Here is a 26,980-nt window from a genome sequence, read left to right as displayed (position 1 = left end):
CCCGTGGGCTCTGCAGGGGAAGCCAACTCTCCTCTCCCTGTCCCCGAGCCGCCATTGCCGGCCCAGAGGTGGCCGAGCTCACGCCACAGCGCCCCCTGCAGCCGCGGGGGAATCATCGCACCCGCCCTGCCCGGCCGGGAGCCACCAGCGCCCCTGCTGGCTGTGCCTGGAACTGCACCGAAGGGGCACTGCCTGACAGGTGAGACAAGGCTGCCATTGGATTTCTGCCTTTCTTTGCTGCTGCTGCTGCTGCTGCTGCTTCTGCTATTGTTTGTTTCTCCTGGTATATATATAAACATCCTCTAGTAAATACCTGTTATTCCATTTCCCGTATCTTTGCCTGAAAGCCTCATAATTTCAAAGCTATAATAATATGGAGAGAAGGGGGTCATATTCTCCATTCCAGGAAGGTTATCACCTTCCTTGGCAGACACCTGTCTTTTAAACCAGGACTGGCTCATCAGTGCTGGTCACTTTTTATTGAAAAACCCCTGAAGGACAAGGCAGTCATGGATCACAGCCACTGCAGACTCAAGAGGGAAAGTGTAGCTCATCACGCTAAATTTCCTTTCACAACACATTAACCCATGGAGTTGATCAAGGACAGCCAGGTAATCTCAGCATTCTGGATTTCAGGAAAGCTTTTGATCCTGCCTCTCCCAGGACACAAGCATGTTCCTTCCAACTCAGGCCGTCCCATAGTCCATGATCCTCACCCTAACAGACCTGGTGCTTTCACTGGACACCTGCCTTTACACCTTTGGGGGTTTGACAGTGTCACACAACCCTGAAAACTGTCCCAGTCTCAGTTCCCTTCAATACTGCAGAGATTTATTCTGTGAAAAAAATCCTTCTGAGCACTCAGCTTCTGTCCCACCAAGGCTGTTAGGAAAGACGGGACAGGAAGGACTTATGAATATGACTGCAAGGTAAGAAATACTGTAGATGTAAAACCTGAGTGAAATAGAAATGAAAGCCACTTTTGAGATGTGAGCATGGCAGGCAGGAAGACGGTGACTAGCTGAAGGCAGGAAAACAAAAGACAAGAATGTTGCCTTTCCACCTTGGCAAAGACATCCGGGAACAAGTGCATAAGAAAGAAGTCTATAGAGTTTAGAATATAAAATGACATGGTAATGTAGTAGTTCTTATAGGCTGCATGCAAAGTTTGTAGGTTTTGTATCTCACACCGGTTGGTCACTGTAAATTAGAATATTCAACACAAAAAGAGATATAATGTATTGTAACAAGAGGATCATCCTCTTCTCCTGGCTCCCCTACCTTTTTCCCTTACCTCTGCTCTTCTCCTGGCTCTCCTATGCTCTTCTCTGGCCCTCTCACTCCTCTTCGCTTGGCCCATCCCTTCTCCTCTCTCTCACCTTGCTTGCTCCTGTTTTCTCCCCACGTTTTTCCCTGCTCCTGCCCCATTTTTACCCCTTAGCTCTCTTCTATATCTCTCTCCCCCCATTCTCTCTTTAGGGCTTTCCTTCAGCCGAGGCTGGTGGCTGGAAGCAGGCTCTTTTTACCCACGACCCTTGTAATAATAAAGCCACGTGTTTCTAGAACATCTCAGGTCTGCAAAGTTCCTTGTCCCTGCCATCCACGGAAAAATTTCTACACAAGGCCACAACACTCTTTCCAGCACAGGTATCAATCTCAGGGGCTTGGAGTCAGGTAGACATCCAAGGGCTCCTGTACCCTTCCAGAGCCTTCATGGGCACCTCAGCAATCCCTGCAGATTTGGGCAATCTGTGCAAGGGCTGTGGGCTCTGATTCCCCTCACTCACCTCACAGCAGATGCTCCCCTTGCTCCCAGCCTGTTTCCCAGCAGACACCGGCAGCCGAGGGCCCCAGCTCAGGGGACACAGCACAGCAGCAGTGGCAGGCCTGGGACACACAGCAGTGTGTGGAGGAGAAGATGCGAACCACCTGAAGAACTCCGGAGGAAGAGCACCAGGAAGAAAAGGCCCAAAATACTAAAAGAGAAGAGCAGACAGTCAGGAGAAGGCAACATATGAACAGTGAGGATTCATTCCAGCAAGCACTGGAGGCCAACCCTTCTCCTCCATTGGGGAAATCAGAAGCAGGAAAAGACACTGGCTTGAGATAAGGGCAGTTCAGCAGCAGAGGAAAGCTGGTCATGCTGGCAGAGCACAGGAGGGACTTCCGACACCAACTGTTTTCTTTGGGCACTTTCTTTTCTTTAGCTCTTTCTTTCTTTCTGCTGTCCAGCTGCTCCCTGGCCAGCAGAGCCTCAGTGCAGGACAAGCTGCTCAGCAAGGGAACTGCGGGCTCAGGGTCACGGCTGGAGCTTGTCCACTTGAGCCACTGGTCCCAGCCCTGTTCTGTCCCAAATTCTCTCCCAATGGAGCACTGCCAGGGCTGGTTCAGTCTCAGGAGTCGGGGGCTGACCTGCATAATATTAACTCCAGCCCAGCCACACCCTGAACCTGCCCCCAGGCACCCCTGGCAGTCCCTGCACAGCTTCCCATTGCTGCAGGAATAGGGAAAAAGCCCCATGTGACTGTGTCAGTGCGTACAGAGAGGTACTAGGCACATTTAGGGCATAACTCAGGATCGAGCTCCTCCTTGGAAGCTGTTGAGGGAAGCAGCAGGGCTGGCAGCAGAACCTGCCATGGCAATACCTGCATCTCATTTCATGGGAACAGCCCCCTGAGAGTGTTTTCCCCAGCCCTGCCCCAGGGAAAGGGGCTCTGGGAACACTGCTGCCTTTGTGGGGCTGTCCCAGGGACCAGAGCGCTCTGGGTGATGACGCTGAGACTGTAAGAGAGGAGGATCCCACCCTCCCTGCATGGGGAGGAAAAGGAATGATCTCCCATCGCTCCTGCCTTCAGGGGAGCGCAGCCATCCGGCCCCACCTCTGAGCCCGGCCCCCCTCCCAGCTCAGCCCCGCAGTGCACACGGCTCCCCTGGGCTGCCCCAAAGCAGCTGCCAGCAAAGGCGGCTTCCTGCAGCCCACGGAGGAGCACACACCGCCCGCCCCCTGCCCTCACACCCCTGCCCTGCCATCTCCCCAGCCCTGCCCAAACACCGGCAACAGGAGGCAGGAGACCAACAAGATCCCTCTGCCTGCTGCTCCCGGCCCCACGGCTCAACCCCAGGGCCCTACCTTCTCCCTCTGTGACCCGGAGCTCCTGGGGTGGGAGAAGCCCAGCACAGCCCCTCTTTATGTAGCCCTGACTCTTAACTGGGTGTGGCTTCCCCTTGTACAGGGTCAGGGGGGTATTTCCAGTAAATCAGGCTTTTTACTGTAGTAAAAGTGAAATCGCTGCTTTGGAATCCACTTATTAGAAAGAGAGCCAAATTTCCTCACCAGTCCTAGTTGGCTCACAGCCAACTGGCAGCTCATTGCACAGACCTTTGACCTTGAACTGCTGTGCTGGTACCTGAGGGCAGCTGAGGCTCTCAGCCCTTCCTGGGGCTGCTGCTCCATCAGGAAAAGGAGCAGAGGGAGCACAGCCACATTGGTATAGATACATTTATGCATAAATTCATCTTCCATATGTTTCTTTACTGCTACATCATGCAGAAGTTTGCTTCAGCAGTGACAAAATTGTGGTGATTGTGGTGGTGCATTCCCCCACCTCCCTCCTCTCCAGGCTGCAGTGTGATCTGAGAAAATGCTTGTTAGGCCTTGGCCTTGAGAACAGCACCTGGCCTCAGCTCTTCCTGAGCTTATCACAAACACTGTCTGCTCCCAGGAACTGCTTTCAACCTCCTGCTTTTCTTATGACCAGCCTTGGAAAATATTCCTCTGGCTTCAACGGCAAAGTGTCGCTGTTCTTACACTTCCACGGAAAGTGCTGTCCAAAACTCTGGCCAGGATGAAACATTGCTATGTCTGAAGCCTGCTCTCTTGTCACCCTCTAAAGAGCAGTCCAAAATGAGACCCTTTTGAGCTCTCCTGGAACCACAGTGGGCTGTCACCAGCCCGCTCACAGTCCCACAGCTCATCCCCAGAGCCCTGCCTTCTCCCTCCATGCCCCACAGCTCCTGGGATGGGGGAAATCCAACTGAGCTCATCCAGCCCTGGCTCTTTTGGAAGGAGCTGTTTCCCCTTTTATGGAGGCAGTGTGGGAGCAGCCACTGTTTCCTGTAAGTCATAAGTTTTCTTGCAGCACTGCAAAAGTGAAACTGCTGCTGCCTTGTTTGGAGTGAAAAATGTTTTTGTTGACAGGTGGACTAGAGGATGTGGGAGGTCTTTTCCAACCTCAATGATTCTGCTTTTCCATGAAAGGCAGCAGGAATTGGCCACAGCCTGGGGCTCCTGGCTGGAAACCACCCACCCTGCTCCCCTTGGCCTGGATCATGCAATCCCAGAACTGCACATCCTGTGCAAAGCCTGTCCATCCTTACAGGGAGGAACTCCTTCCCAATATCCCATCCAGCCCTGCCCTCCAGCACTGGGAACCTATTCTCTGTGTCCTGGCCCTCCAGCCTTTATCCCAAGTCCCTCTCCAGCTCTCCTGGAGCCCCTTTAGGCCCTGCAAGGGGCTCTGAGGTCTCCCTCGAGCCTTCTCTTCTCCAGGTGAGCACCCACAGCTCTGACAAGTGGAGGGATGTGGGCAGATGTTTGTTGGTGCCATCACATCAGCTCTGTGCTCTGAACAACCCAGGGACACCAGAAACAACCTCCAAAGCCTTCAGCCCCTGAGCTCAGGCAGGCTGGGGAGATTCCCTGGCCTCGAGCAAGTCCAAAAGATGGAAGATGGAAAACAGGGAGCCCCAGCACAGCTCCTGCAGCCAGAGCCATCCTGGTAAACCCACACAGGACCAATTCATAATACCCAGGGGACAACAAGGTCCAGTCCTTTGGCTCAGGGGTTGCCACCAGCACCTCCCATCGCATTTTCCAGCACAGGAGGAGGGCACAGATGGTGCCAGCAGCCAGGATCTGGGGTGCCAGGCCATGGGGCCAGGCTGCTCCCAAAATCTCCCTCTGCTTTTGGCATAGAAGAAATGCTGATGCTCTTGGGAGGGTTTCTCCATCAGCACTGGCACAAGGCTGTGGGACCCCCTGGAGCAGGAAGCCACAGGGCAGGAGGGAAATGCCCTGGCTTTTGGGTGAAGGAGTACTAAAGGAACACCAGGAATGGGGTGTTCCTGTTGGAAATGATACAAAATTTTGTGCAACTTTATTTGGGTTTTGTTCACGTTTGCCCTGTGGGAAAAAGAGCTGAAGTTTCTTTTCAAAGGACTGTTTTAGCACTGGAGGCCTGAGGAGCTTAACATCTCAACAAACTGGGAGCAGCACAGAAGAGGCAAAAAAGATAAGGACCAGCAGAGAACATCAACTCCACACATCACCCCTGGCATGGCCAGATATAGCTGGTCCAGAAAAGACTGATAAGACAATCAAGGAATGAGGACCAAATTGGCATTGAGACAAAGAAAGCTGTAACCAATAGGAAAACAAATACTAGCAACAGCATAACTTGGGACCAATGAACACTGAAGCAATGAATTTCTATGGGTTTTGACTGTATAAACTTAGGGGGTAAATCTACTAAAGATCATGTGAGATGGAATGATTTTTTTTAATGCACAAGCCAGGCTGTGTGTGGATGAAAAAAATTCTGTTGCAAATCCTGTCCAGAACAGCATTCTAGCCATAATAAAGCTATCTCTTAATTCTCTAAAACTAAGAATGTTGTTGGGAACTTTTGTTTTTCCCACAGCGCAGGTGATATTCCCAGGAGTTGCAGCAGTCTGAGCACAGAGCCAGCAGTGGGGCAGGGCACAGCCTCCCCCTTGCACACTCACACACACGTGCACATGTGAAAGCACACACAGACACTGAGGTGCACACCACCTGCTCACACACTTGGGCACAAAAACGGGAAAGGCCCTTTTCCCAGTGTCCTGTTGTCAGCAAAACTGCAGGAGAAACAAAAACTCTCCAACAAGATCTTTTTAGTGTTAGAGAACCAAGGCATTACTTTCTTATGGCCAGGATGCTCTTCTGGCCAGGATGTGCAACAGGAATCTTGTCAGCCACACATTGCCTGGCTTGTGCAGAGAAAATCATTCCACCACTCATTATCTTTCCTAGATTTTCCCCATACTTATACACTCAAAACCCAGAGAAGTTCATTGGTTCAATGTTCATCAGTCCTAAGTTACAGAGTTTTTAGTACCTCGTTTCCTATTGGTTATTGATCCCTTTGCCTTACATGGTAATTAAGTTCTCCTTCTTTCTTTTTTTATCTCTCTTTTCCCAGACCAGGGATCTCTTCTGTGTCTTCTGTGCTTCTCCCAGGTTGTTGAGATGTTAAGCTCATTGGGCTTTGAGTGGTGAAACAGTCCTTTGAAAAGAAAATTCAGTTCTTCAGTGAGAAAAATTGCCACAAAGTAGTACCTTAGACTGTAACACTCTGTTAAAACAAATGCTATTCCTGCATTGACAGCAAAAATGGGATGAAGTGATGTTTCCTGAAATGTTCTTCCCTTTGAGAAATCACCCTGAATAGCCAAAGCACTGTACAGTTGATTCTGCATCTTTGGACCCTTTGGGTTTGGCTTTAGAGAAGGAAAAGAAGAAGAAAAGGATTCAATGTTGTTGTTCAGTGTGTAGCATGGGACATGTCTGCTCTAAGCATTTACATTTGTGATGGTTTCAGTGTTTGCTCTTTTGTGAGACGTGACTAGGAGAAAACAAAAAGCAAAATAGGCCTAAAACTTAAAAGTTACAAAGATAGTTCATTTAACACAAACTGAGAAGAAGAAAATAGGAAAAGAAAAAAAAAATCAAACAAAAATAACAAACATCAAAAAACGAAAAAAACGGAAAAAAAAAAAAAAAAAAAAAAAAAAAAAAAAAAAAAAAAAAACCCACCACATTCCTCCTTCCCCCCACAAGTTTTCACGTTCCCACAAAAAACAGAGAAACAAAACCTACAATTTTCAGTCGCTTTGGCCAGGTAAAAATAATCTTTCGTCAGATTTTTGGGAGTCTCTCTTAAAACTTCCATGGAGATTCCCCACTGACAACACAGAACAGCTTCCTTGTGGCTCTCAACTCTCACACAGACAGCCACCCAGGAACCTGCCCTTGTCAAGTGCCACCCAACAGCAGCTTCCTCAACACTGCATATGGGCCATGTCAGCTTATTTAGGGTACCATTTAAGGAGGCCTCTTCCAGTAGTCTCTTCTTCTCTCTCCAAAATCTTCATCTCAAAAACTAGAGAGCGCCTTTTTCCCTAGGAGCAAAGGAGAGGAGGAACAGCTTTTAGCTGGAGCCATGCATCCCCCCAAACAGCATTCATATGTTGCAGGAAATACTCCATTCTCCATGGTTCACCATGGTTTTGTAAAACAGCTTGTGACAAGCTCTTGACTTCTTCCCAAGGGCCTTTAGCCTTTTTAGTTCTGTTTTAATTCTGGAACAATGGAGCCACGATTTTACTGTGTCCAGTTTCAAGGCAGTAAAAGTTGTCAGCAGTACTTGGAAAGGCCCCTTCCACTTTGGCTGCAGTGGAGCAGTTCCTCAGTCATTCAAGCACACCCAATCTCCTGGCTGAAATTTGTGCCCTGGTGTATCCAATCATGTCAGTCTGGAGATCAACACTGCCCAAATCCTGTAAGGTTTTACTGAGAGAAATGAGGTAATGATTCAAATCGAGCCCTCCTTTGAACATGTGTGTTTCCTAGAGTCTGGCACTTGGTAGGGTCAAGCACAGAGCAGCTCACGGGGGTTGATGTTGCTGGTGCCCCACGGCTGAATTCTGCTTTGAAATAGAGCAACAGGTAAGGCTTGGACCCAGCTCAAGGAGGTTTCCTGACACATTTTACCCAATTGCAATTTCATTGTAGGATTCACTCACTCTGCTTTGCCACTGGTTTGGGTCCTACAAGGAGTGTGAAGATCCCAAGCTATTGCCAAGGCTTTCCTAAGCTGTTGTACCACTTCTGCAATACTGTGGGAATCTCTCTCTGATGACATTGCCAAAGGTGATGTCTTAAGTTTTAGCTTTATTGTATTTCAGATTCTGAAGGACCAAGGACAGCGGGTACAGGTTTTTAGGCCCAAAAGCACAAACAATTAATCTGCTGATACTCACCCAGAACATTTCAGATTTTATGGCTCCCAGCATTATTTTGTCAGCTTTGGTAGGGTGGTTTTTTTAACCAACTAAACTTTGTTGGATCCTTGATTGCACAATCTGAGCCATTTTAGACGCAGTTATAGATTTTTGAAAATATTTCCAGCACTCCAAAAAAAAAAAAGGTTTCAGCACTCCAATGAGTGCCTTGGTTTTTGTGATCCCCCATTTCACACAAGATCAGTTCCAGAACTACTTTCTGCCGGCCTGGGGTAACTGCCCAGCCTCATGGATCAAATTCTGCTTCTAAGCTTCTGCTGTCCTTATCAGCCCCTGCACCAGGCAGGCTCTGGATTTTTCAGGGGCTCACAGTGATCTCAGGGCTCCTCCAGCACTATTCCTGCATGTGTTGCTCTGTCCCAGCTGCTTTATCCTCACACTCCATCTCCTCTGCTCCCACAGGCTCCAGGACATCCACAGGGACATCATCTTCACTCTGGGGAGAGGGGGGAAGGGGACACTGTTAGAAATAACTATGCAGTTGTTGGCTTTCACTATTGTATTGGCTTTTGAAAATTATTTTGATATACCACAGTTTGTAATCACCTCTGAACTGCTTTTGATATAGTATAATTTATAAGCCTTTTATGGCTAATGCCCTAATCCCTGTGTAGATTATATATTTTAATGTGATAAAGATATTATAGTTTTGGATCTCACAAAATATTGAAATAGAGACTATATCCTGTGCCTGAGAACATTAACTTTTGCAGAAGTAATTGTAGTTGTGAAATAATAACTGATGCCTTTATTTTTCTAACTAACTGACAACAGTGAAATAACTAATGATGATTGACAGTGCTTATAAAAATGGCTAGAACGTCTGCCTGATAACATTGAAAAGAACTAGGAAAATAACAGCAAAAGAGCAAGAAGGAATCCACCACTGACCCTTCAGCTATCAATAACTGTCAAACCACAGACCAGGGGGCCTCATGAAGAAATAAAATACAAGACTCCCAAAATCACATCTGCATTGTGGCAGGTACTGTAAGAAGATGAGGTCAAGTGTAAAACTAAGCTAAAGAATTCCCAGAGCATGTAAACACAAAGGAACGCTTCAATATGTATAATCTCCATGAATCTGCATTTGACCAATTCAGCAGAGCTGGTCAAAAGTGCTCAGGCAGGCACAGTTCAGTGCAGACCGTGCCGAGACAGCCCCGGCTGCACGGGCACTCTGGGCACTGACCCCGGCTGCACGGTCCCAGCTCTGTGGCCACTCGTGGCAATGGGATGATCCCTGGAGGCCCAGCTGAGATGGTTCCCTGGCAGCCACCACCGGATGGGCCCCGACAGCTGCACCAGGAGGAGCCCCGGTGGCCGCCTCGCCGCCCCTGGGAAGAGAAATAAGACAATGTGTATGTTTTATTTCCTTTTTAAATATGTCATCACAGAGGCATTACTAACTTCTCTAACTGGGCTAGCAATATCTCTGTTGTCAGAGCCTTCAGGGGTTGGCTCTGCTGGCCACAGTAGAAGGTTTGAGCAGCTTCTTTCTCAGAAGCTGCCACTGTGCCTTCTCCCGTCCCCACTAAAAGCCAGGCTGTGGTAAAGCAACAACCCCCCCTTCCCGACCTCCAGGTTCCCTTACAGTGCCCTGCCGCCATCCCAGGTCTCACTGCACCACCAACCCCCCGTCCCCAAATCCCTGGGTGTCACTGCAAACCCACCAAACCCTGGGGCTCACTGCACCTCCCACCCCTTCCAAACCCGGGGTTAGGGTCTCACCGCAGTCCCCCAAAGCCCTGTTGCAAAATCCCTGCAAACCTCCCTACCCCAAATCTCACTGCAGTCCCTCCCAAAACTCGGACCGCCCTACAGTTCCCCTTCGCTCCCTTTAAATCTCGGGGTTCACTGCGGCCCCTCCCTCCACCCCAAACCCCGGGACTCCCTCCACACTCCGGGTCTCCCTACAGCCCCTCCCAAGATCCCAGCCCGGCCCCCAGGCCCCGCTGCAGCCTCCCCTCCTCCAGGCACCCCAACCTCCCCCAGCCGCCCCTGCCAGCCCCGGCCGCCCCTCAGCGCCCCCCTCACAGCGCCAGGCCCCGAGCCCGGCCCCCGCCAGCGCCGCTACCTTGGACTTGCTGAAGCCGGCGAGCTGCTCTGGCCTCACGTACTCCATGGTGGCGTTCCCGCTGTTCCCAGTGCTATTCCCCCTGTTCCCGGCGCTGTTCCCGGGGCCGCTCCCGCTGCCGCCGCATCGGCCCGCCCGGCGTGGCCGTGACGTCACCAACACCCCGCCCCGCAGAGATGGCGCCGCCTGGCGGCCGGGAGGGCCCCACGCCTGAGGGGAGCAAGAAAAACGGCGGGAAAAAAGAGCCCAAAAACCACATCTGGCCCTGCCCGCGGTCAGCGTGGAGCGATTCTCCGTGTCCTGGCGCTCCTGTCCCTGTCTAGGCCTCCTAACAAGTCCCTTTTAAGGAATTTTGACCTCCTTTAGATATTAGAAAGTTCTCAAAGATATCCTTGTACCATTCTCGTCTCCCTAAATCCTCATGGATTCCGTGTGGGAAGAGACCCTAAAGCCCATCCAGTTCCACCCCCTGCCGTGGGCAGGGACACCTTCCACTATCCCAAGTTGTTCCAAATCCCCTCCAACCTGACCTTGGACACTTCCAGGGATCCAGGGGCAGCAAGAGGCTCCTCTGGGGAGGGAGAGAGAACAAGGGGAGAAGGAGAGAGCAGAAGGAGGAAGGGAAACTAAGAGCAATATTGGTGCTCTCAGAGCTCCCCACCTGCCCTTCCATCCCCATCCCAGCTCCTCCCAGCCAGGCACCCCAGCCCTGTCCCCCTCCATTCCCAGCCCCATCTTTCCCAGTGAGTGCAGCAGACAGACCCCACTGGACAGTTCCTGCTCCGCTTTACAGTCACACCCCAGCACCAGCAGCTCTCCTCGGGAACCTGCAGGGTGTCAGAGAGTGGAAAAATTGATCAAATTCCTTGATTTTCTAAGTTCTATGTAATTCTGACCTCTTGAGAATATCTGCTCAGTATTTCTCCTGTGTGCCAAGGAAGGGTAAAGGAACCTCAGTGTAGCCCCTTACATGTAAATGTTCTGGGTGTTACACAGGATCACCAGGGTTATGGGGTGTTACACGGGGTCACCTTAGTCCCAGCTGGTGCAGCCTGGGAGAGCTGCTGCATCCCGGTGTCACTGGAAGGCACCACATCCAAGAATTACTGAGGTTGGAAAAGACCTTTAAGTTGTTTGTGCTCCTCCCACCAGCAGGGCCTGCAAGGAAGGAGGTGCCAGACGATCCCAGTGAGGGAGACTTTGGCCAAGGGGTCCTGGCAGAGACAGGGAAAGGTGCAGAGAACAGTCTGGCTGTAGTGCAGAGGGAGCTGGGACAGCTGGCACAGGTGAGGGGAGCAGGTGAGGGACCCTGCAGCCTCCTGATAGCCCAGCCCAGCTCTGAGGCCGTCCCCCCTTGCTGCACTGGGTCCTCTCTACTGCACCCACTTGTGGCACTGGGTCCCCCCCACTCACTGCAGTATCTGAACTGGGACATCTCCACATGGCCCAGGAGGTGATACCATGGCCAGGGGCACCTCCACTCCCACTCTGGCTGGGGCATCCAGCCCAAATCCCCTCCCAGCCCAGCTGTCCCCAGTCCCTGGCACTCAGCCCTTGCAGCACACACTCACACGGCCCAGCTCTGGCTCCTGTCACTGCCTCTGGCTCTGCTTGGCCAGGGCTGGGCTGGGCACAGTTTGGGCCCTTTCCCCTTTTGTCCCACAGGTTCCCAGCTGAGCAGCTCCAGAGCACAGAACCCGGCTGGGATCAACCTTCTCAGCCCTCTGTGTGTGTGACAGGCCAGCCTTGGTTCCCAGTGCTGCCTCCCTTGGAACCTGCCACTGCCATTGGTTTCCCTGGATGTTGTGGTTTGGGGCTCCCTGCCCTCTCTGCTGTCCCTGCAGACAGTGAAGCCCCTCCTGGAGCAGAGACCCTGAATGGAGCAGAGCCTCTGCTGCCACACCCCATCTCCCAGACCCTTGCCCAGGGTTTTGCCACTCAGCAGGGTCAGCTCAAAAGAAACAGGCACCAGCTTAAGGAATAGGTGTCATTTACTATAATGCCAAACTGCCAAGAATTACAAAAGGATGAGCTCAGCAATGCACAGAATCATTCCTACAAAAGATTGCATACAGTGATTAAGAAAGATACATCATCAGTTACCCCAAGACTTGACCATCCTCCAAATCAGCTGGGGAGCCCCTGTCACAGCAAAGGACTGGAGAGCCCCTCTGGGGAACTGGGAATTCCTGTGGTGTGTCCACCTGCAGGCAACGAGGCTTCCGACTTCATGGTGAGAGCGTCCTGTTCTTGTATTGTTCAATAAACAAGGTGACATCACTTCTACTGCAGGAATATTTGGTTTCATTCTCCTCTTGGGTTCCTCTCAAAGCCTGGCCAGGGCTCAAGGGGGAACCAAGGGAGTTCTCTTTGATCCTACACCCCCAAACATGGCCGGAAGTCAAATTTTATGCTCTTATCTGATTTCTAAATATGGAGAGGTAAATGCATGTTTCAATAATGAGCACATTCGTAGATCATATTGCTAATGATGCTTTGTTAATGAGCTGATGCATTTATATTATGACAAATACTTCCCTAAGAAGCAGATACATATAACATTAGGTTGAAACATATAACATTAGGTGAAAATTGCCTCAGGGCCTAATGTTCAGGCCTCAGGCAGGGCCTGCTGTTCACACCTTCGTAATTCACCCAGTGCCAGCCCCCTGTCCCCTGCCTGTCTGCAGCACACAGAGCTCCAATCACCCCCACCTGTGGCTCCCCTGAACACAAAGGAGACACAGAGCAGCACAGTCCAGATCAACTCCTGTATTAGCAGGGGGATGAGGCTGGAGCAGCCCTTCAGCCAGCTCTCCACCAGGGCTTGGCCCTCACATTGCCAGCAGGGTTGCAGCACCTGCACAGCAAAAGCCCCCGCAGTTCCCTGGGGCAGAGCCAGCTGCTGCCACCTTCTCCAGAGCACGGCTCCGGTGCCACCAGCCTGCCTGGACAGCACCAGCACTGCCCCCAGGGCTGCTGCAGAAGGTGCTGGCAGACACGATTCTCCACATGGGGCATTCCAAAGGCTGTTGCTCAGCACAGAGGCCAAGGACAGGAGCAGCTCCTGCCGGGGCTGAGGGCTGGAGGGAAGGGCAGCAGCCCCAGGCACCTGAGCAGGAGTGGCTGCCCTGGATAGAGACACAGCACCTCAGAGACAGGGAGTGAAAGCACTGCCTGAGCCCCGGGGTGGTCATGTCACTGCTTTCCTGAGCCCAGAGGCACAACAGCTCCTGCTGGGAGAACGGCCTCAGTTGATCCAGGAGGCTGCAATCAGGGAGGAAAACCCAAAAGCCAAGCAGCCCAGCTTGCAGCCAGCATGGAGCTGGCCTCAGGTCCAACAGTCCTTTCCCCAAGCAGGACACCTCCTTGCTGCAGGAAAACTGCCTTTGGGGCACTGTCCATTCTTGTCTCACAGCAGCTGATCCAAGGGGTGCCTGGAGTGTTGCCTTTGCCCTGGCCCTGGCCCTTGGGCTCAGGCTTGGCCACGAGGCCAATCACTCCAATGAGGGGGAAATGTTCATGGCAAGAAGGCAAGAGGATTCTGGCTTTATCATGAAGCAAGGGAACTGCTGAGTGATGGTCACGTGCCTTATTTCACCAAATTTGTAAGCAATTGGTTACCATTGTCTTCATTGGGCTTGGGAGCATCATCATTGCAACTGCAGTGTGTGGAGACCCTGGTACAAAGTTCTCCTAAACTGCAAAACTCTTGCAAGTCTTCCTCCACGTGGATGTGGTCTAAGGCTTTTCCAGCTCAGACAGTGCTTCCTGTTTGGTGATTCTCCGCCATGCCTCAGGGATTTCTCCTCTTCCCTGGAATTTCCTGTTGTACAAAGCTTCCAGCTGTGTCTGGAAATGAGACACAAACCATTTCCAGTACGCCTGCATGGATGGATCAGGAAGAATGTTCCAAGTGGAACAGGGAGGTCCAGCATCACGGTATCTCTTGTAGGGGATCCATACATTGTCACCAATTCTGAAACTGCAGTCACTTGCAACAAGGCTGGAACAAATATCAATCACCAGGTGGTCTGTCTGATGCCACCTGCTTCCCTTCACAGCTCGTGGGCGATGGAAGACCACCTGATGGTCTCCATCATGTCCCTGCATGGTGTTTGTGCACACAGCCCCACAAAAGGGACACTGTTCCCAGCACCCCGAACAATGCTCTGCCAGGATGGTGTGAGGTTGCCTTGAAAATGAGCTCATGTCAGCATGAGAAAATTCTTCCTGGAGCCTGTCCCTCAGGGTAGCTAGAACTTTTGTCATGACTCTTTTCAGGAACTCAATGTCTGTGACCTCCTGGTGCTCAATGCCCTTCAGGTCACTTCTGGGCAAGCTGATCACCTCACTCAGTTCCCTGCAAAATTCATCCAGCCAAAGAGAGACTTTGTCTTCTCTGTCTTCTCTGTCTTTCACAATTTGGGTTGATAAAAAAACAGCTGACAGGATGTTTCCATAGAGAAGACTAAGGGAGGAATCTAAAAACTTCTTCAGCCTCCTGCTCTCATCTAAACAGTGACTCTTCACTCGTCTCTCAATGTAACCCTGAAAAAACTCTTTTGGAAACTTAAGGTACTGCTTGAAATACTCAAAATTTTCTTCTTCTGCCAGGTATCTCAGGATGAAAACTTCTAGGTTGGCTCTGTTGCCCTGGAAATCTGGGAATTTGCCCTGCATGTCCTCAGCAATGTCTTTAGCCGTCCTCTCATAGACGACCTGGCGAAGAGCTGGTTCAATCTTGTCACAAAGGAAACCAGCAAAAGTGGTGATCGAAGTGGCTCCTTGGCAGGAAATCTGGAAACATTGGAAGAAATCTTCTCTCTTGCTGTTCAGGTACACAACTGGGTTATTTGCATTTTGGAATGCTTCGTGCATGGCTTTAAATCTCTCTGCTGCCATTTTGCACAGATACAGAGATAAATCTATGCTGTACTCTCTGTTAAAAGTACATTTGGCATCGCTGGGAACAGAGTTCACACCTTTCTGTACTTCATTGAGTATTCCATGAATAAAACTTTGATTGTAATCACGTTTCTCCTGTTCTTTCTTATCAATGTTTGCCTTCACACTCTCTATGATGTTGTCAGTGATGTGCTGCAAGTTGACCACATCAGCGTTGGAAACGCTCCAAAGATCTGGGATAATGCGAAAAAATTTTGTCTTTGTGATGTGTTTCACCTTGTCAAAAGAAAATCCTCTGCCTTTGGGAAATGACCTGATCCGTTCTGGGAAACCTGGCTCCTTGAAGTGCTCTAGAAGGACATCTTCAATTTCTGCATCGATATCCACCCGTTTTGGAGGAGGAGCAGTACCAGAGACTTCCAAAATCCAACTGTTCCAGACACAAACAAAGTTGTCTCTCAGTTCTCTCTCACTGAGGCTCTTCCCTTTCAGAGTCACAGCCAGCTTCCTACTCCTTTTCAGGAGCTCCTCTTCATATTCCAACTTCCTTGCATCCAGTTTCCTCTGCTCCTTCTGTAGCTCCATAAGATTCTCACATTTCTTTTTTGTTTCATGAAGAAGAGTCTCTTTTAGTTCTTTCAGCTTCAGCTCTGTGCTTGATTTCCACTGCACCAGTATCTCATGGTCTTTGTCTTCCCTGAAATACTTTTCTGCTTCTTTCTCAATGGCATCACTTGTCTCTTGCACCAGCCCTTCAAGGTGTTCTCTGGTCACATTCTGCAAGTCCCCATTCCGAATTCTGTTGTCCAGTCTCATCTGCACATCTAAGATGTGACTCCTCAGCCTCCAGGTCCACTGACTAAAGGCACTTTCCAGTTTCCTGTATGCAGCAATCTCCAGGGAATTCTTGAAGCTGAAAACAAAGTTTTCATTCAGCAAAGCATTCCACAGGTCACCAATCCGATCTTTCAGACTCGAAAGCCTCAAAATGCTGCGCTGCGACTGCTTCTGGGCAGCCTGGAAGATTTTGCTCTTGAGTTGCTGGACGTTCTGGCTGTAGGTGGGGTTGGGTGGTGCCATTGGAGGATTTCCTTCCCACAGGTGAGCAAAGTAGTGAATATGAGTGTTCACGTCAAAGCCAATGACATCGCTGAAGGAGGAGATGTCACAGAATTCCTGCTGAGCAGCTACCACGGTCATTTCATCCAGCTTTTCCTGCAAACGCCTTTGTCCTTCCATATTCTGCTCCTTGGCAGTTATTTCTCCCATGTTTTGGTGGACAAAGATGCAGCTTGGGGAAAGATTGACTTTCTTCATCCTCAGGAAAGCCTGCACAGCAATCTGGAGAACATCTTGCATTTCTGAGGGATTTTCTCCAAAGATATTGATCACAGTCAAGTTGGCAACACCAATGACAAAGGTGGCCAGCTCGTTGTCATGGTTCAGGGACTGTTTATTGGCCATCTCAATGGCACGAAGTCCCTCTGTGTCAACCACCAGCACAAAATCAAAGCCCAAGTCTTGCTGCAGCTCCTGGCCCACTGGGATCAGCTGCATAAAGGCTCCGCGGGTGCATCTCCCCGCGCTGACGCTGAACTGCAGACCAAACATGGCATTCAGCAGGGTGGACTTGCCCGTGCTCTGGATGCCCAGCACGGAGAGCACAAACACTCGTTTGTCCCCCAGCCTCTCAATTAAGCTGTCAAAGATTGCTCCCACCCAGCGCAAGGGCAGGTAAGAGGCGTCCCCATCCATCAGCTCCACAGGATATCCCAAAACCATCAGCTCTGCTGCAATTTCTGGCAATTTGACAAAATTTGAATTCTTTGTCTTCATTGAATCCAGAGCTTCATAAATCTGCCCTACCTCTCTCAGGAGGTTCTCCACGCTGATGGAGGAATCATTGATTTCCTCAGAGAGGGCATCCAAGCGTCTCACCAACTCAGCATTTATACTGCTTTTTTCCTTGTTTTTCTTTTGTACCAGGATTTCAGTCCATAACTTGTGATAGTCTCTCCTCAGTTCCTCAAGGCGACCGCAGGACAGCTCATCCATAAAGACCTTCATCCACTGCAGGAAGTATTTCTTGCTCTCTGCTGGCTGGGTCTGGAGAAAGACAAGGAATGATTTCATCAGTTGGTTTAGAGGGAAAGCTTGCTCAAGTTGCTTGCTTCTTATTGTTTTTTTCTCATTTTCAATTTCGCTGCGATGATGCTCAATGCTCTTGTTCCCCTTCTCCTGCAAGCGAGTGAGTTCTTTGTCCTTCTTGCACCACTCGTTCCACAGTTTTCCTTGAAGCGGCAGCAGCTTGGATTTGATCTCAGACAGCTTCTCTTTCTTCAGAAGGTCCACCAGCTCCTTGGCCTTTGCTTTGGCTGTCACACACATGGGTTGATCTGCATCCACTACGAATCTGTGCTGATGAGCTTTGCCTACAAACGAATCCAGGCTGAAATGTGGATTAGACCCTTCCAGGAGATTCCCAACTGTCTTGGTCAGCTGGTCTATTAGTTCTGCTTCATTTCTGTTCTTGATCCCTATTGTTACGGTTTTGCTGGCTTCTCCAGATACAAAGCTGTCTTTTTCCGTGAGAAGACAAACCAAAGGCCTTTGTGACTGCCACAGGGCCTGAAGAAGCCCTTTCCCCCTGCTGTCCATGTGCTCCAAATCAGACACAAGAGCCACGTTGACAGCAGATATCTCCTGCAGGAACTGCAGCTGTGCTCCGTGATCCCTGGCGTCTCCATGCAGGTTACAGAAAGCCACGCAGCACTCAAAGGTGTCATCGGGGCTCCCGCGGGGCCAGTACCAGGTGATCTCCACCACCCCTTCCATCAGCAAACGCTCTCTGGTGCTGCCCCTGCAGTGGCGGTGGAAGAAAGTGTCGTGTTTGCGTCTGCTCAGCAGAGCGTTCAGGAGCTGAGACTTGGAAGAGGAGGCCGAGCTGCCAATGCGGATGAAGGACACGATGGGTGTCTGGGCCTGAAAGATGAGTTTGTTGTTGTAATTCTTTGTTCCGGCCTGCTTTCCTGACTTGTCCACCTCTTTCCAGCTCCTTTGGATTTGGCTGAGAGCGTAGAGCGGGAACTCGATGTGTGAAGTGCACGGGTTGGGCACCAGCAGAGGCAGCGCCAGTTGGCAGAAGGCCAGCTTGGTTGCAAGGGTCTGTCTGAGGAAGTCATCAGCACAATGGAAAATGGCCATCTGCAGGTCCATGGGGTGCACATGGCCATCCCTGCTTACATGTTCAGGTGCTCCTCCCATCAGATTATCAAGAAAATGTTCAAAGGAGTGTGACTGTTGGTGCTGTTTTTCTCTGGTTTTTGACACGTGTACAAGTCTTGAGTTGCTCTCATTCCAGCAAGTCAGGTACCTCACCTGGTAATCCACAGTCAACAGCTTTTGCAAGAAGCATAATGGCAGTTGTGTGTCTTTGCTGGGCTGGCTGTCCTGCAGAGATATCTTGCAGATGGTGTGGAAATCTCCCATCCCCATTTTTCTTGGATAGTGACTTTCGAGTCCAAGGCGCTTGAGCAACTGGAGAAACTCCTGGTTTGTACTGGCTTCATTCACTTTGGATTGGCTGCTGTCTGACTTGGACTTGGATTGACTGAGGGGCTCAGGTGTTGCAAAAGTGTCTTCCAGGTCACTGACTATGTTCTGCGTCCTCTGTTGATCCCATTTGTCATCCAAGCACCCACTGATCAAGGAATGCAAGTCCCGTTCCAGCCTCTCCCAGTCTTTTCTTTCACTGTGCTTTTGGAGGAGATTATTTACCCGTGTGGACCACAAGCCTTTCATGTGATTTTCCATGAAATCTAAACGCTCCCTCTTCTGCTCAGGGGATAGCTCTTGACTTTCGGATGTCACAGTCAGACCCATCAGCAGAAGGGAGGCCTCAGCTCTGTCGGCATCTTGCTCCTTCAGGTTCATGTACTTCGCATGTGCCGCTTCCATTTCCTTGGCCATGTACTGAATTTCTGGGTGTCCAAGGAGGTGCTGGAAAGTGCTGCTTTCTACATGGTACCCTGTGCTGGTGGCAATCAAGAGCACCAACAGTTCCATGTCCTTCTGAGCCCGTTCCTGGAGAGACTGGAGTAAGGAATAGATGGCAAGGCTGCTGGTCAGGGTGGCTGATAGCTTTGCTTCATGAATGGCAGAAGCAGAGCTTCCTGGTGCATAGGTGACAGCATGGATGTGCTCCTTCATTTGCACAAGTGTTTTGATGAGCTCACCAAGCTCAGAGACTTTGGGAGGTCTGGGAAGTGACTGCCCAGGCTGGAAGATCCATTGCATAATGAAGGAAGCCTCAGGGAAGTCCTTGACAGAGTAGATATGAGGATCCAGGAGGCTTCTCAACATTACCTTGATAGAGCTGGTGTTTTCTGGAGGTGACTCCTGGCAGCTGCGCACAATGTTGACCAGGAAGTCCTGCAGGGCTTTGTCTGACAGGCACACGTTGATCCACACACTGGGGTTCCTGGTTTTTGCATTCAGATGATCTTTTAGCCCCATCAGCCTTTGCAGCTTCTTTTCATCCACTGCAACCTCCCAGTTCTTCACAGTCTCCATGAAATCTCTGGCCTCTTGCACCGCAATTTCTATTTCCTCCCCAAAAATGGTGCCAATGCTCTGATTTGTCAGCTCTTTGTATGCAGCCCTGAGGGCCCTGGTCATCTGACCCACGGACTTGAAATCCCCACTGTGATTATACATGATGACATCCCACACTGGGATCAGCTCAAAGCCACGGTCGATAACGCACCACGTTGTGTTATCAGACACCAGCCCCATTTTCCACTGAGGAAGAGAAGCTGTGTCTGGTGGGCCCCCTGTCTTAACCACACATAGCAGAATTGTTATATGGGAACTCCCTCTGTCTGTCCCCAGGACAGAAGCCTTTGAAGTGGATTTAGAAACATCTAAGGCCCTCGCAACACTGGTCCTGAAACCAACCCAGCTGGCCCCAACAAAGCAGTTCAGTGCCTCAGATGTTTGTCGCTTCATCTCTTCCCGCTGCTCAGCTCGGAATCCTACTGTCGAAGCCTTCCACCAGAATATCCCCCCAAAGTGCAGGGGGCCCTGATTTATGTGGGACCCAAACCTGATGAAGAACCTCTCACACCTATTTAGCAGGAGGGCTTTGTCTTCTTGAGTGAAGCTCAAAAGCTGCTCCATGTCTTGCAGCTCCTGCAGAGCCGCATCTGAGAGGAGAAGCTGATGCCTTTGGAAGTAGCAGGAGGCCAGAGGGATGTACTGGTACTTGGTGCTGCAAAAATAGCTCTGCTTACTGTGGGACTGGTGGGTGTCCTGGGACTGTGAGGAGCTGATGTCATCTCCACCCAATCCCAGTGTAGTCCCCCAGAATGAAGCTTTGGCAGAAACGCTCATGCTGAACCCCAGCTGCTCCATGGACTTGGTGAAAGTGTATTCTGCTGCAGAGGATGAGAACTCCTTCCTCTCAAGCAGTAATCCTTGCTCCAGACCTTTGAGCTGGAATCCCTCAGGAACCCTGAGGAGCTGCTCTCGCTTTGCCAGCACATCTTCAGGTCTGCTGCTTCTGTAGATGCCCTGCAGGGCCAATCCCCCCGACGCCCGCCTCAGCACCTCCGTGTCAGGGATGTTCTCCATCCTGACTGCTGACAACTCCTGCTGCTCCAGCTGCTTCTTGATGCTCTTCAGCATATCTGCCAAGGGTTTCTTTGGTGGAGGCCAGAACTCTTTGGGAATCTCCATTGCTTGCCACAGAGTCTCTGCTTTCTCCCTCACTGCATCCTGGCTGTGGCTGTGGCTGTTGAGCATTTCTGTCAGATCCTTCAGGGCTTGTTTGGCCACTTCTTGTCTTTGCTTTGTCTTCTCCAAGTGCTTCTTCTGCATCTCTTTAGTGGTTGTTTTCTCATCTGTTATTTTCAGCAGTTTCTGAAGGGCCTTTTTCTCCCAGCGGTGCCGTACCTCACACTTCAACCTGAGGTAGTCTTTATATTCCAGATGTTGCAGGGCTTCTCTGCACTTGACTCCCAGGATCTGTGACAGTTTGGGCAGCCAGTATCCAGCGTCCAATCCTTCCTTCTGAAATGCCTCTGCCAGGAGCTGGGCCTTTACATCCCCCTCTTGTGTGTCCTCCTGTGAAGCCATGTCTGTGGAGGAAAAAAACAGACTTTATCTAAGGTGCTCTCAGAGGCCCCAGCCTCCTGTCAGAGGCTCTGCAGCAGCTGCAGCCCTGGGGATTGCTCCCAGCCAGCTGCTGGAGCCCAGGCTGGGATGGCACAAGAGCCAGGCTCTCCTTCCCAGCACACTGGATGTGCCTGTTGCTTTCCTGTTTGCAGGATCAACCCTGAAGCTGAGTGTGTATCCCAGAGACAGGACAGACACACAGACACAGAGACACAGAGATTCTGCCACAGAAGCCTGCCCTGGACAAGGTGCTGCCTTCACCATCACCCACATCCTCCCAGCAGAACTCCTCAATACACAAGTGCAGACGGCCAGGGCCATTCCTGGCTCCCTGGAGCACTGGCACAGCCCCTGTGCCCATCCAACAGCCCTGCCTGCATCCTGCACCCTCTGCCCAGCCCCACGCCTGCCCTGCTCGCTGCCTGGCCCAGCCTGCTGCTCCCAGCACCCGCAGGCAGCGCTCACACGCTCCCCTATGGGCACCCCACACTCCCCAGACACACTCCTCCCACGCCCGGCACGGCCACACGGGCTCTGAGCTGTGCTCCTGCTCCAGCTGCCAGAGCAGCCCCTCCCTCACCCCACTCACGCCTCTTGCCAGGAGCTGCTTCCTGCCACACTCAGGGGACCCAGCCCAGTGCAGGGGCCAAAATCCACCTTGTACTTCCCATAGCTGTGCCTGGTCTTTGTGATGAATAAAGTGTGCATATAACCCCAAGTTATAAGAACTATAAGTTACTCTATTACATTATTTTTAAAAATTATGATTGTTAAATTGTTTGTACCCACTTTGTAATCCCAGAACTTCCCTACCCCTCCTCCCTAAGAACCTCCTTACATGATCCAATAGGCCGCTGCAACTGTTTCTCATCTGACTGTCACAAGCCCAACTCCACCTATTTCTCCGCCTTTGTCACCGCCCACCTGCCAATCAACCTCCAGCACCGCCTGGTATGGAAATCCGAGAGCTCCAATCAGAACACTCCCATAGTGCATTGTGCACACTTGCTACTCGCCATAACTTGAAAGATACTCCAGGAGCAGGACAACCCCTGGACCGAAACAAGCCAGCAAAAGTTTGTGAGTTCATGTGTGGGTGAACTCTTGGCTCTGCTAGCAACATTCTGCAGCGCTAAACCAGGAACACCTCCTCAGCTGTGGACGTGAGGACAACACCGGCATAGGGCATTCTCTTGAGGTATCTCTTAACTAAAAAAGGCATTTAAAGGAGGAAACTTGGTCTCCTGCCTGTTTCTAACAGTCTTCAATGAAGATGTACCAACATCTCAATATTGAATTTTTATAGTTAACTGTGGCAATTTGGCAGACACCCCAGCACTGGATAGTGTCCTTTTCATCCTCTGTTAAACTTTAATTTAAAGAGTGAGCCTTGTTTTTCACGCTGTGCAAAGGAGAGACTCCCGCTCAGCCCCTGCTATTTCTGCCACTGCCTTGGGGGTTTTTTGCTACACTTGGATTCCCCACCCCGGCTCTGCAGTGGCGCTGAGAGCGGCTGCTCCCCGTGGGCTCTGCAGGGGAAGCCAACTCTCCTCTCCCTGTCCCCGAGCCGCCATTGCCGGCCCAGAGGGGGCCAAGCTCGCGCCACAGCGCCCCCTGCAGCCACGGGAGAATCATCGCACCCGCCCTGCCTGGCTGGGAGCCACCAGTGCCCCTGCTGGCTGTGCCCGGAACTGCACCGACGGGGCGGTGCCTGACAGGTGAGACACGGCTGCATTGGGTTTCTGCCTTTCTTTGTTGCTGCTGCTGCTGCTGGTGTTTGTTTCTCCTGGTGTATATATATCTATATATATCCTCCAGTAAATACCTGTTATTCCTTTTCCTGTATCTTTGCCTGAAAGCCCCACAGTTTCAAAGCTATAATAATATGGAGAGAAGGGGTTCATATTCTCTATTCCAGGAGGGTTCCCACCTTCCTTGGCAGACACCTGTCTTTTAAACCAGTACTGGTCCATCAGTGCTGGTCACTCTTTATTGCAAAGTCCCTAAAGGACACAGCAGTCATGAGTCACAGCCACTACAGAATCAAGAGGGAAAGTCCTGCTTGTCATCCTAAATCTCCTTCCACAACACAGTAACCCATGGCAATTACCAAGGACAGCCAGATAATCTGAGCTTTTTGGATTTCAGGAAAGCTTTTGATCCTGCCTTTCCCAGGAAACAGGCATGTCCCTTCCAACTCAGGCCATTCCATCATTGCATGATTCTCCCCCTAACAGACCTGCTGCTTTCACTGGGCACCTGCCTTTAAACCTTTGGGCTTTTTTGACAGTGTCATACAACCCTGAAAATTGTCCCAGTCTCAGATTACTTGGCTACTGCAGAGATTTATTCCTTGCAAAAAATCCTTCTGAGCACTCAGCTTCCTTCCCACGAAGGCCAAACACTCTTACCAGCACAGGTATCTACACAAAGTGCTTGGAGTCAGGTAGAGATCCGAGGACTTGGGCATCCTTCCAGAGCTTGCAGGGGCAGCTTTCCCTCAGCAGTCTCTGCAGATTTGGGCAACCTGAGAAAGGGCTGTGGGCTCTGATTCTCCTCACCCACCTCACAGCAGATGCTCCTGCTGCTCCCAGCCTTGGCTTTCCAGCAGACACCGGCAGCCGAGGACCCCAGCTCAGGGGACACAGCACAGCAGCAGTGGCAGGTCTGGGACACATGGCAAGGTGTGGAGAAGAAGATGGGAACTAGCTGAAGAACTCAGGAGGAAGAGCAGCAGGCAGGAAAGGCCTACAACCCTAAAGGAGAAGAGCTGATAGTCAGGAGAAGGCAACCCATGAGCATTTTGGGGAGCACTGGAGGCCAAATCTTTTTCCCCACTGGGGACAGCAGAAGCAAGAAAAGCCACTGGCTCGAGATAAGGGCAGTTCAGCAGCAGAAGAAAGCTGGGCATACTGGAAGAGCACAGGAGCGACTTCAGACGCCAAGTGTTCTCCTTGGGCACATGTCCAGCTCCTCTCTGGCCAGCAGAGCCTCAGTGCAGGACAGCTGCTCAGCAGGGGAACTGCTGGCTCAGGGTCACTGCTGGAGCTTGTCCATTTGAGCCACTGGTCCATGACCTGTCCCCTCCCAAATGCTCTTCCACAGGAGCACTCCCAGCATTGGTTCTGTCTCAGGAGCCTGAGGCTGCCCTGCACAACATTAACTCCAGCCCAGACACACCCTGAACCTGGCCCCAGGAAAGTCCCCCCTTCTTAGTCACTGAACGACTTCCTATTGCTGCAGGAATAGGGAAAAAGCCCCATGTGACTGTGTCAGTACCCACAGAAAGGCATTAAGCACATTCAGGGCATAACTCAGGACTGAGCTCCTCCTTGGAAGCAAATGAGGGAAGCAGCAAGGCTGGCAGCAGAACCTGACATGGCAATGCCTGCACCCCATTTCATGGGAAAAGCCCTCCAATAGTGTTTTCCGCAGCCCTGCCCCAGGGAAAGGGCCTCTGGGAACACTGCTGCCTTTGTGGGGATGTCCCAGGGACCAAAGCGCTCTGGGTGCTGACGCTGAGACTGTAAGAGAGGAGAATCCCACCCTCCCTGCATGGGGAGGAAGAACTGAGCCCCTGGCTTGGGGACAGAGCAGGATGTGCCGTGCCTGCCCCTCATCACCACAGAGCTGCCCTGCTCCCGAAGGAGCAGCTTGGGGGCCAGAAATCCCCACCATCAGTCCCAGGGCTCCTGCCTTCAGGGGAGCGCAGCCATCTGGCCCCACCTCTGAGCCCGGACCCACTCCCAGCTCAGCCCCGCAGCGCACACGGCTCCCCCGAGCTGCCCCAAAGCGGCTGCCAGCAAAGGCGGCTTCCTGCAGCCCATGGAGGAGCACACACCGCCCGCCCCCTGCCCTCACACCCCTCTTCTCCTGCCCTGCCATCTCCCCAGCCCTGCCCAAACACCGGCAACAGGAGGCAGGAGACCAACAAGATCCCTCTGCCTGCTGCTCCTGGCCCCACGGCTCATCCCCAGGGCCCTACCTTCTCCCTCCGTGCCCCGCAGCTCCTGGGATGGGAGAAGCCCAGCACAGCCCCTCTTTATGTAGCCCTGACTCTTAACTGGGTGCGGTTTCACCTTAATTGGGGCACGAGGCCATTCCAGTAAATCAGGATTTTTACTGAGGCAGTGTGATAGTGGAGCCATTCTTTTGGAGTCAGGTAATTGAATTACAGTCCAAATTCCACCCCAGCTGTGGTTCAATTGGCTCACAGACAACTCCCATCCATTGCAGACCTTTGGCCCTTCACTACTCTCCGGATTGTTGGTAACAATATTGTAAACTGTGAGAGCTGGATATTCATTTATATAAAAAAAGCAGGAGAGGGACTTTGGACAAGGACCTGGAGGGACAGGAAAAGGGGGAATGGCTTCCCACTGCCAGGGGGCAGGGATAAATTAAATATTGGGATGGAATTGTTTCCTGGGAGAGTTTTGAGGGCCTGGGATGGAATTCCTGAGAAGCAGTGGCTGCCCCATTCCAAGACAGAGACACCTTCCACTATCCCAGGTCTCTCCAAGTACCATCCAACCTGGCCTTCCTTGGACACTTATCCAGCAGAGGAAGCAAAGCAGGAACAGTGCCTGGCTGCAGCTTTCTTGGCAGGGGACAACCCACACCTGACAGTCACAGAGTCCTGGGCTTTGGTAGAGGACATTCAACACCCGTCCAGAGCAGGGTGCCTGGACTGCTTTTCCCTTGGCATGTGGACACACAATCCCTGCTCCACAGCCTCGAAACAAGCACTGGAGTTTGGATATTGAGACCTGCAGCCTGCCAGGACCAGCCATCACCTGCCCCAGGCTGACAAGTCACCAGTGCTGGAGGAGACACCCCTGGCATTTCTCCGGCCTCAGGGGAAGCCTCAGCAGCTGCCAGGCAGGGCTGGCACACATCACCTACACAGCATGGATTTGGTCCCTCCCTTCCCAGTTTAGCTTAGCCTGTCTCCAGAGGGACATTTCCTACACCCAAGGAATTCCTCTCCTGCTGCAGGAGTGTTACAGGCACAGAGTCTCAGGATCACTGAGACTGGAAAAGCCCTCCCAGCCCAGCCAGTCCAATTTGTGACCAATCCCCACCTTTTCCCAGCCCAGAGCACTGAGTGTCACATCCAGGCCTGCTTTGGAGACCTCCAGGGATGAGACTCCACCACCTCCTTGAGCAGCCCCTGCCAAGACCTGACCATCCTTTCCAAGGAGAAATTCCTGCTGCTTTCCAACCTGAGCCTGCCCTGGCCCAGCCTGAGGCCATTTCCCCTTGTCCTGTCCCTGTTCCCTGGGAGCACAGCCCGACCCCCCCTGGCTGTCCCCTCCTGTCAAGGAGTTTTGCAGAGCCACAAGGTCCCCCCTGAGCCTCCTCTTCTCCAGGCTGAGCCCCTTTCCCAGCTCCCTCAGCCTCTCATGGGGATCCATTCCTTTCCCCAGCTCCATTCCCTGCCCTGGACACACTCCAGCCCTTGCAGGTCTCTCTTGTCAGGAGGGGCCCAGAGGTGTCCTCAGCACTGGAGGTGCCCCAGCAGTGCCACCACAGGGGACCGGCACTGCCCTGGCCCTGCTGCCACCCCGGAGCTGCCACAGCCCAGGGGCCAGTGGCCTCTTGCCCACCTGAGCACCTTTGGGCTCCTGTCCAGCTGCTGGCACAGCACCCCCAGGAAATCTTCTCCAGCACCATTAAACCATGACACCCTCTCTG

The 26,980-nt window shown here is 51.7% G+C and overlaps 3 protein-coding genes across 17 annotated transcripts in view; all 3 read right to left on the bottom strand.

Annotated features, from left to right (window-relative positions):
• Nucleotides 1–3,266, bottom strand: part of LOC310907076 (interferon-induced very large GTPase 1-like) — a 49,468-nt gene extending 46,202 nt beyond the window's left edge. For both annotated transcript variants that reach the window (XR_014589529.1, XM_083856935.1), the window contains exon 1: nt 3,131–3,266. The gene's annotated coding sequence lies outside the window, so the exon portion shown is untranslated. The remainder of the gene's footprint in view (nt 1–3,130) is intronic.
• Nucleotides 1–25,332, bottom strand: part of LOC310907077 (interferon-induced very large GTPase 1-like) — a 92,692-nt gene extending 67,360 nt beyond the window's left edge. For 4 of the 14 annotated variants that reach the window (XR_014589530.1, XR_014589532.1, XR_014589533.1 and 1 more), the window contains exons 1-4: nt 10,202–10,509; nt 9,317–9,461; nt 7,846–8,560; nt 7,142–7,746 (exon numbers count right to left, since the gene is read on the bottom strand). The gene's annotated coding sequence lies outside the window, so the exon portion shown is untranslated. Of the gene's footprint in view, nt 1–4,217; nt 6,541–7,141; nt 7,750–7,845; nt 8,561–9,015; nt 9,462–10,201; nt 10,510–25,268 lie in introns of those variants that run through there. The other 10 variants (XR_014589531.1, XR_014589535.1, XR_014589536.1 and 7 more) reach the window with 10 other exon arrangements.
• On the bottom strand, nt 13,943–21,244 carry LOC310907454 (interferon-induced very large GTPase 1-like; the record flags this gene model as incomplete). The annotated part of the gene is made up of 3 exons (XM_083857671.1): nt 13,943–18,668; nt 18,807–19,909; nt 20,066–21,244. 3 exons carry the CDS (start codon nt 21,242–21,244, stop codon nt 13,943–13,945), a joined length of 7,008 nt encoding a protein of 2,335 aa, XP_083713797.1.
• Nucleotides 25,333–26,980: the final 1,648 nt, after the last annotated feature.

Source organism: Zosterops lateralis (assembly GCF_965231275.1).
Source record: "Zosterops lateralis genome assembly, chromosome: 3".
Taxonomy (NCBI): Eukaryota; Metazoa; Chordata; class Aves; order Passeriformes; family Zosteropidae; genus Zosterops; species Zosterops lateralis.
This window is presented reverse-complemented; position numbering and strand designations above follow the sequence as displayed.